The sequence below is a fragment of a genome (assembly GCF_019968955.1).
Source record: "MAG: Porospora cf. gigantea A chromosome Unknown PgA_NODE_972_length_9014_cov_366.407, whole genome shotgun sequence".
Taxonomy (NCBI): domain Eukaryota; phylum Apicomplexa; class Conoidasida; order Eugregarinorida; family Porosporidae; genus Porospora; species Porospora cf. gigantea A.
The window spans coordinates 1-9,014 of NW_027151998.1; the positions used below are offsets into that span (position 1 = coordinate 1).

Genomic DNA, 9,014 nt, shown 5'->3' on the forward strand with positions numbered 1-9,014 from the left:
TGTCGGTTACCCCACACATGTATGAATGTGATGACTGCGTGTAGTGGTATTCCCCAATCTAGAGCCTACATTAGCATACACTCCGACATGCACCCCGACCCGAATAAGCCTTTCACAGAAAGCCCCCATTGGATAAGCCTTTCGCAGAAAGCCCCACCTACGTAAAGAACCGAAGGCCGGTAACGACACCAAGAGATAAGCCGAACGGGCCAGTCCGGACGTCCCTGGGGGGGCGCGTGACGAGTGAGCACGTGGTTCCACCTCTTAGATACTGGGTCGTCCGTACTGTCCCGATTTCGTAGTAGTATGTATGTTTGGTAATGAGCCTTTTTTTTCCGAAAGGGGAGAAACTCGTTACCTCGTTTGTGGACAATTCCCCTTGTGCCGCTCAGATGTAGTGGCGCCAGCGTATGACGCCACTGGGGCTCCCGAACCTTACAATTAGCATACAGCGTGATTATATGGTTCTATTGTGGTGTAAAATCGTCGTGTCAGCTTAACCCCAAATTATGAGGTCCGAAAGTAGTTTAGACAACGATTCGGTCCCCATGCTGAATCTGGATCAGCTGCCGCCAACCTTCCGTTCGAAATGGACGTGCGCGCGTCCGAAGGATGAGTACGAACTCGCCTACGAGTCAGTCAAGGCGATTCTCCCCACACAGAAACCCAGGTTTTATCCTGACGCCGTCCATTTGGCAGAGAGCCTTTCCGATTTTGTTCCCGAAACGACGGCTACAGGAAAAGGCTGGGCACGTATTGGCAGCAGTTTAGGGGACTGCGTGGTTGGTCGAGGAGCCTACGGTACAGTGCGACGCATGAGATTCCAGAAAAACGTATATGCCGTAAAGTCGATCGCAAAATCGGTCACAGACATCCGTCTGCCACTGCATGCCAAGGAGATTCTTGCGCAAACAGAAATAAATCACACAAACGTGGCGAGACTCCATCGAGTCTTCGAAGACGAAGGGAGCCTTCACCTTGTGATGGAGTATTGCGCTGGAGGCAACCTTTACCAGTGTATGAAGCGAACTCGACACCGGCGCTTTAATGAAAGGACCACATTCATAAGATTCATGCAGCTGGTGTCTGGATTGACTGCTATCCATGCGGCTGGTTTCCATCATCGAGACCTGAAGCTCGAAAATCTGCTCCTAGACTCCAACGGGGTGCTCAAGATAACGGATTTCGGTTGGGTGTCCCCCGTGTTGGGGAATAAGAAGCACTTCAGTTTCTGTGGCACATTGGACTACCTACCGCCGGAAATGCTACAAGGCGCGGGACACGACTGGCGAATGGACATCTGGGCCACAGGTGTGCTCCTCTATGAGATGCTCGTGGGGCGTACAGCGTTCAACTCGACGAAGCACGGGACTCTTATTAGCAAGGTGTTTTCTGTGCAAACCAATGACTACCCCCCAGACATCCCCCAGGATTTTAAGGACGCGGTTAGCTCATTGTTGGTCTACAACGAGGACCGGCGGTTAAGGCTACACGGTGAGGCTTTCGCGTGTTTTGTACCCAGACGTATTCAACTTGAAATGGGTCCAACGGATGGTGGCGCAATTTCATCAAGACGCTCTGAGATCTTTTAGTACGTTATCAGAGGGCCGCCACCAGTCTCAAACTCGCGTGCCCCTCTTAAATCTAGGAGGAATCCGACCAGACAAGTCCCCGATCTCCCTGCTTTCGCCCAAGGAGAACTTGCCAGCCGGATTGACGCGGAGAGAAGGTAAGAAGCTTTCGGAATCTGACTCCGATGACATTACGACGTCACCTGCCCGAGTGCAAAGGCTGCACTCCAGGAGAGCGCGTATAATTCCAGAAGCCACCAAGAAGCACCTGGCGTTCGATGGATTGTTTAGATACTACGAACCGGATGTCAATACGCGGAAAATAGCTGCGCGTGGTCGAATCGGCAAGAACTCATCACAAGTAGTTTGTGGCACTCGTGGTTGCTCGGCCTTACGGCGATAGGCAGAAGCCTCCTAAACAATATAGTGCTCCACCAGCTTGGTTGAAAATACACTGATCACACAACTCTTCTGTTGTCGTTATTCATCCTCAAGTTTTGGAGCAAGGAAGTATCGGATAGTACCTGATTCTAGGGAATCGTTGATTGGGAAGGTGGCCACAATTGGTTGTCCCCTACTAAAGTGTAGGCACATCGTAGTCGATATGGGACACGCCTTGGCGAATTGCGCCATGAAGCGCATGGAAACGGCCTGCTCGACATTGGCCTGGCAGGTCACCGTAACCCCTGAGCTCTGTGAGTTCCGTATGACGATCTTCGTAGAGGCCCTGTCGCTGACGGCCTTGAACGTGATGTCCTCGGGGGTCACAAGCATACCCAGTGACTCGCCAAAGTTACCAAGATCACCGATAACTTTTGCGAAGTGCTTCGAGGCGAGGTAGACCTGTGCGTCATGTTCTCCGGAAGGCACTGAAATCTGGTCTGCATCAATCCGAATCATTGGAAGCTCGTACTCCGACACGCGGTCGTCACCCGGGCAGCTTAACATAACAAGGAACTTCTCGGCGTCATCCTCTTTCCGAAAAGTCACAGAGTCCTCATTTGTCGCAGCCTTCAGAATAGACCCCAAGGTGTTTACGTTGAGCCCAATAACCATCTGTCGGTCACAGACGTATTTATCAAATGCGCCCCGCTTGAAATCCATCTCCATCAGAGCGATATGGCTTGCATCCATTGCTTGCATGTACATCCCTTCGTCGTTAACGGTGATGTTCACATCACTGGCGATCTCCTTAAGAGCGTCGCATATCTTCTTGAACGTTACTGCCTGATTGAGCACAGCCTCGAACATTGTGAAAATGAAATTGAATTTGTGCGAGCATGCAATCACGTGGGGAAATTCCGTGATTGCGATGGAGTGCGCAGTAACTACCCTCGGCTGGCACCGCTATGCAGGTGTGCCTCCGAGTCTATGGATACGGACAGCCCGTTCTAGGGTTCTGGTCAATTGCGGAGAAAACACTCAGCGCTTCATGACTGAGTCCCGCCTTTCCATCTCGAAGGTGGAAGACATAACGATACTGGAAATGGAGCCGGAGAACGTCTCTGGCCTGCTGGGCTTCCTACTGACCGTGAGTGTGTTTTCCCCCTGCGACGTAGATTGATGGGAGCGCTGGAGCGACATACCCGGCGCGAACGACTCAAGAGTGGGAAACAGTGACGTTCGGCCACGCGAAGGGTGTTAAGAGCAAGTACTCAGAGGGCTCCCAGCGTGGGAAACCCGTGCGTCTATGGGGCCCTCCTGGTCTGATTCGTTTCATGAGCGCAAGCCGGTCGTTTGCCCGACTTCGATTCCTCGACCTCTATGTGTATGAGCTCGCTTCAGGCCATGTGGTCTTGCCGGCGGCTGCCACGCGTCACGTACAGTTCACTCTTTACGCCGCCAAAACTAGCAAAAGAGGTCCTCAATCTACTGTCTCCCTCTCGCTGCTCTCGGAATGCGCTGACATACCAGGCAAGCTGGATGGCCATAAACTCAAGCGCCTGGGCATCAAAGGGCCCCTCTGTGGCGCGCTTAAACGGGGCGAGGACGTGATCCAGGAGGACGGCACTGTATTGAGAGCTGCAGAATTCCTTGGTCCGGGCCGAAAAGGTGCCTCGTTTTTAGTAGTGCCGAACGACTCATTCACGCCAGAGCTGGTACAATGTTCACTTGAGGAAGAGGTGTTAACAGGCCGGAAGCGCATCCACTCTCCCGTGGAAACCGCATCATTATCCCGAGTCTTCTTGATGGGTACCACAGCTGACCCCGACTTCTGGGCTGGTACCCCAGTTACGTCTCAAGACACCGACAGGATTCTGCCTGTGTCCGAAGACAGCTCTCTACTTTTGGAAATCGTCAGGTCAGCATTGCCAGGCATGGTTCCCCGCCTGCCTCCATCCGTACAGCTGTCGTCATCCTCAGCACCGCTGTCCACGTTCACATTCCTTCCTTCTATCGAAGAACCTGCAGCTCCGTCCGTGGAACCAACGGAAAGGGATGGCGATTCATTCACTGAGACACCGATGACTCCCGCAGTGACTGTACTGGGATCTGGTTCCGCCATTCCTGGTAAGTATCGCAACGTCTCAGCTCTCGCGTTGGATCTGGACGCACACACCAGACTTCTTTTCGACTGTGGAGAGGGCACTGTGGCCCAAATGCTTGCGTACTGCACTCCATCTGAGGGCGCCCGCCGACTTCAGAATACCTCAACCGTCGCCATATCCCATGCCCATGCAGATCACCATAACGGCCTGCTCAACCTGCTCGCATGTCGGTCTGGTCAAAGCACCCGGATTTTCCTTCCTGCCAGCCTTGATCACTGGATGAGCGAGGTCTGCGGGTTGTTCGGTTTTGAAGTAGAGGTATTCCTTCCTAAGTCAAAGACACCACTCATGACCCGTCCATGTCCCGCCCTCATCCAACCTGTCTCTGTGCCACATATGGAGTGGCATGGCGTGCCAGACTCTTTTGGTTTTGTAGTCCGACAAGACGGCACCCCCTTAGTGGCGTACTCGGGTGACTGCCGCCCGTCGGAGACCTTCGCTACGGCTGCAAAAGGTGTCCGTCTCTTAATACACGAAGCTACCTTCCCCTTTGGCATGGAGGAAGAGGCCAAAGCCAAGCAGCATTGCACCGTTGCCGAGGCCATTGCGACTGCCGTGCAAGCTGAATGTCACAGCCTACTTCTCACACATTTCAGCCAGCGCCAGCCAAAATGCCCCGAGATTAGGGAACACGAGATCATGTCATTCACAGAGAAATGCAAGGGTAACCTCTATTTCGCCTTCGACCAGCTCCAACTCGCAGTGTTCGCTTCTACTGACCGCATGAACTCAAAACACAGCCGTTTTGACTTGCCGAAAGTAACACACTCTTTCCTGGAGCTCTTCAAGACCGTACAATCATCCCGATGCTTGCCGCATTCTCTCGTCAGCGAGGTTCGAAATGAGACTGGATAATGCCACCCTTGACGACCATGCCTATCGACCACCATCGGTCGGTATGGAGAGCGAAACGATGACCTTGCGGTGAGGAGTAGTGGGTGAGTTGATCATGGGGAGGAACCAAATTGAGTTCTGGTGGCAGCTCGGGGAACGTTGCGAGGTCTCGAGGTGTGATCTGAGAAAGAATAAGATCTGCACTAGGCCATCCAAAGCCTTCCAGCCATGTCTGTGGCCTGCACGACTGAGTCTCTAAGGACACAGGCTTCATAGCGAAATGTGCAGTGGTGCAAATTCAAACCTGAGAGAACAACAGCAAAGACGCCAAAAACACTGGGGTCTTCGGGCTTCCTTCTGCACGAGAAATGACATCGAACCGAAAGTCGGAAAACTCCAGTGAATGACCGCCACCTCCGCCAACTTTCCCTTCGATAGAGATGTGATCCCCAGGCTCTATCATGCTTAATATTTCTGAATCGGCCACCCAGCTGACTTCAGTCCGCTCGCGAGGTCCGGTATCCCCAAAGACACCGAATAGATTACGAGTGAATATCGGTTCCACTCTTGTTGTCGGAGAGGAGCGTGAAAGGTCTGAAACAGACTCCTCAGACTCTTCGGGTCTCTCCACGAAGGAGTCACTATGATAGTCGTTCCCGGCATCGTGGGCATCAAGCTGGAGTGGCTCATTCTCGTTCGGAACTGGAGGCTGCATGACGACCTGAGGGGTCACACATACCCCTTCCCTAGGTCGATATATGGCGAATCGGGCTTCCCCCTTCTTGTTGCCCCAGAGTTGATCCTTCCACATGGTGGTCACAGTCAACAGATCTATCGGCTGCCCAGCTGCATACATCACCAACGGCACATAAGATTCGCTCTGCCTCTCGAGGTGCACTTGCGCTATGCGGAAGCTGCCGCGTTGGAAGGCGGTGCATGTAGTTGGTTGGCAACACGGTTTACCGAAGAGCATCTCGTAGGAATTCTGCAGACCACACTGAGACAGCACCATTCGAATTCCCTCACCCAGCTCCTTGTCAAAACTCATACCCAACTGTGAGTCCAACTCAAGGATGCTTGTGGCGACGCGCATGAGCGACAATGCGACCGGCTCCCGATTTTTCAGTTGCACCTTCTTCGTTCTTAGTGTGCTGCTTATAGTTTGTGCCAATGAGCACAGTCGGGTCATAGACTCCTCAGGAGTCCCAGAGACGGCCACGGCGATCAGGGACTCGATGCATTGTCGCTCATCAACCATCAGGTCACGAGACGTCATGGTTCTCGTCACATAAGACAGAGTGTCAACCTCGAAGTTACCCGTGAACCCCATATCCAGCTTCAGGGCGAGGTAGAGTCCAGCTTCTCCAGCCTGCTTGGTCACCAGGTCTGCTAGATGACGTGCCAGGCTAGTCCTCAAAGAAAGGAATCCTCTCTCCGTGACTGCACGGTTGAAATTTCGGCGTTGTTCAGCCCAAGCGTCAACTTCCTGCTTGACAAAGAAGTTCGGATAGGCCTGACTCTGCAGTGCCTGGCGAGTCACTGGGCAGGTGCTTACCTTCAGCTTGTTGCCGTCAAAGACAGAGTTGCGTTGGAATGTGTGGCCACTAGACACTACTACGGGGTCTGTTATGAGGGTCAAGCTGATTCGGTCCTCGAGCCGGTCTGGGGTCTTGAAATAGGCGTCTACAACCGCGTCGATGAGATCCTGCTTCAATTCCTCCTTGTCGACGTAGTTGACTATATTCAATGCGACTTCAAGGTCTTGCCGTCTTTTCAAGACAGCGAATGCTTGAGATAAGATCTCCTCCCTGGAGGATTGCAACTTTTCCAGAAGATCCAAGGGCACGCCCCTCTCTAAGAAAGGTTCCAACAAGCACATTTACAATATAGACAAAATAGACATTCTGGTGGGGGGTGTCATTTCGTGAATCTTCGGGCGTGCGTAATAGGCCATAGGTTCATGGCAAGCGCAGGCTGGAGCAAGCGAGACAGGGTGTTATGATTTTAATAACCGAAATCGGCAAATTCCGCTGAAGATGAGGATGCGCGTATCTCAATCTACCTCGCACATACGCTTGTTTCCCGAGCTTGTAGCTTCCATGGCCGCCGTTCGGGACCTTAATGAGGCGAAAGACCCATCGCCACCGACTGTCGCGGGTATCTCTAATCTCACTCTCAAGGGTGGTTCGGCCGTGGGATTTGCTCCTGCACCGACGACTCTGAACGTGAGCGACGTAAACAACGTGAGCGACGTGAGCCGTAGCGAGCGGTTATGTCGATGGGATCGAGAGCAGGGTTTGCAATTCGCCGGCACCTTCTCCGAATCGGGCTTCGACCTTGTAATGGACCAACCTCGTAAAGGCAAGAGCCTCGACTACAACGAAAAAATCACCTTTCAGTCTCTTCCACACGACGACTCCGTTCCGGACTGCAGACCGTTCTACACCCATGTGAATTTCAACGGCCGGTCAGCCGTGCTTGCCGCGTATCATGCGGGGCCCTTCAGTGAGGTGCACGACGACACACTCGTGGTGGAAATTCTGGATGTGAACGGACGTCTCGCCGTGGGAAAGACCACCATCAGCGAGGCCAAGACACTGGGGCATCTGGTGGAGTCTCACAATTCGTTGCTTGCTTGGCCCTTCCGCTACCGCACTCGGAACTCTTGTCGTATGTCCGAGCACTCCGACGGAGGCCACTCCAAGTACTGTCGCCTTTCAAGCGCCTTGTCGAGCTTCAGTGAAACCGAACAGCTCTTTTCTCAGAGCAAGCATGACTTGGAGGATATCTGTCGGAAACTGAGCCGCTCGATCCCTCACTGCACTGTGAAGAAGGCCTATCTCGCGGGACCGTGGGCTACGGGGTGCTCGAACAAGTACAGTAAAATCCAGTTCGTTGTGCAGGTGGCCCGGAGTGTGTCCCCTGAACTCGTGGTGGAGAAATGCATCACCAACCTGGCCAACAGAGCTCAGAACGGCAACGTCGGCGCAGCTCTAGCGCTTCCCATTGGGAAAAAGGATACTCCTGATGGCAAGGTGCTTCAGCTTGTTGCACCTTACCACAACCGTCGTATCGACGTGTTATTCACCACCCAACAGCCTGAGAAGCTGATGGACGTACCATACTTCCTCATGCGCTCCTTAGTGGTTCAGTGGAAGCGAGATACCGCAGTCGACGACAGCGCCTCCTACTCCAATCTCGTTCTTGGAGCCCAAGCTGTTGTCCGCTTTCTTCTATACGCGAATACGGCTCTGAACTGGGGCCTTGACCCCTGCGATCTCTGCATGCTGGGCTGCGGGAAGGTGCTGGCAGTCATGCGAGCGGTGTCACACTCCCGTAACCCCTCTCTTTCCTCAGACAATCTGGTCCTGCCCGAAGCTGTCAAAGCCTTTCGAACGTGCTCCTACTATGAAATGACGGGCGTTCTGTTCCAGGACCTCTTGAACAGCCTCTACAACATGGCGGTGAATCCTGACTTCACGTTCAAGTTCGAGAGTGCCTACGTCCTCCAGTACAAGCAGAAGGACCCCTCTGACAAGTTGGCAATGTCTACCATCCAGAACGCCAAGGACATTACCGACGTACGGCCAGAAACAGACAGACTGATCATCGGCCACCAAACACCTGACGGGTTCTACGTTAGGATTTGGGCCGCGCCTTCGACAAGCAAGCTTATTGGCAACTGCTCTGAACGGGTTTCGGTTCGCCAATACGCTGACGAGCTTCATCAGACAACTCCAGCGACATACGCCACCACCATTAAATTCTCGCCGAAATTCGTGCGGGACGTAACCAAGTGGCACGATTCCCTCAACGAAGATCAGGGCAAGACGTTCAGTGCTAAAGAGCAACCTGTGTCTCAAGTGATCTGTCGAGGGTTTGATGCGTCTGGAATGAGAATCAATGCTTAGGATTTCGTGATTTATGCGTGAGCAACGCGCTGCCAGATCCTCGCGAGAGTCTAGGCCGGACTCATCCCGCGGCGATCGATACCGAAGTCCTGACAGGGGTGAAAGGGCGGACAGAGGAGAACGATCCGAGGCCTCAAGGACGGATTGTC

At 53.3% G+C, this 9,014-nt stretch overlaps 5 protein-coding genes across 8 annotated transcripts; 3 read left to right on the forward strand and 2 right to left on the reverse strand.

The window, feature by feature from the left end:
- Positions 1-509: 509 nt before the first annotated feature.
- On the forward strand, positions 510-1,974 carry KVP18_001316 (uncharacterized protein; the record flags this gene model as incomplete). Of its 2 annotated transcripts, XM_067951211.1 has the most annotated exons (2): positions 510-1,494; positions 1,523-1,974. In XM_067951211.1, 2 exons carry the CDS (start codon positions 510-512, stop codon positions 1,972-1,974), a joined length of 1,437 nt encoding a protein of 478 aa, XP_067805467.1. The 2 variants fall into 2 exon arrangements, with proteins under 2 accessions (XP_067805467.1, XP_067805468.1); XM_067951212.1 differs by having other exon boundaries at positions 549-1,592.
- Positions 1,975-2,051: 77 nt separating this feature from the next.
- On the reverse strand, positions 2,052-2,822 carry KVP18_001314 (uncharacterized protein; the record flags this gene model as incomplete). Its single annotated transcript, XM_067951206.1, has 1 exon — positions 2,052-2,822. The coding sequence occupies one exon, from the start codon at positions 2,820-2,822 to the stop codon at positions 2,052-2,054; it is 771 nt and encodes a 256-aa protein (XP_067805464.1).
- A 61-nt stretch (positions 2,823-2,883) lies between these two features.
- Positions 2,884-4,975, forward strand: KVP18_001315 (uncharacterized protein; the record flags this gene model as incomplete). Of its 2 annotated transcripts, XM_067951208.1 has the most annotated exons (2): positions 2,884-3,102; positions 3,131-4,975. In XM_067951208.1, 2 exons carry the CDS (start codon positions 2,884-2,886, stop codon positions 4,973-4,975), a joined length of 2,064 nt encoding a protein of 687 aa, XP_067805466.1. The 2 variants fall into 2 exon arrangements, with proteins under 2 accessions (XP_067805466.1, XP_067805465.1); XM_067951207.1 differs by lacking the exon at positions 2,884-3,102 and having other exon boundaries at positions 3,290-4,975.
- Positions 4,976-5,252: 277 nt separating this feature from the next.
- Positions 5,253-6,833, reverse strand: KVP18_001313 (uncharacterized protein; the record flags this gene model as incomplete). The annotated part of the gene is made up of 1 exon (XM_067951205.1): positions 5,253-6,833. One exon carries the CDS (start codon positions 6,831-6,833, stop codon positions 5,253-5,255), a length of 1,581 nt encoding a protein of 526 aa, XP_067805463.1.
- A 157-nt stretch (positions 6,834-6,990) lies between these two features.
- Positions 6,991-8,865, forward strand: KVP18_001312 (uncharacterized protein; the record flags this gene model as incomplete). Of its 2 annotated transcripts, none has more annotated exons than XM_067951204.1 (1): positions 6,991-8,865. In XM_067951204.1, one exon carries the CDS (start codon positions 6,991-6,993, stop codon positions 8,863-8,865), a length of 1,875 nt encoding a protein of 624 aa, XP_067805462.1. The 2 variants fall into 2 exon arrangements, with proteins under 2 accessions (XP_067805462.1, XP_067805461.1); XM_067951203.1 differs by having other exon boundaries at positions 7,054-8,865.
- Positions 8,866-9,014: the final 149 nt, after the last annotated feature.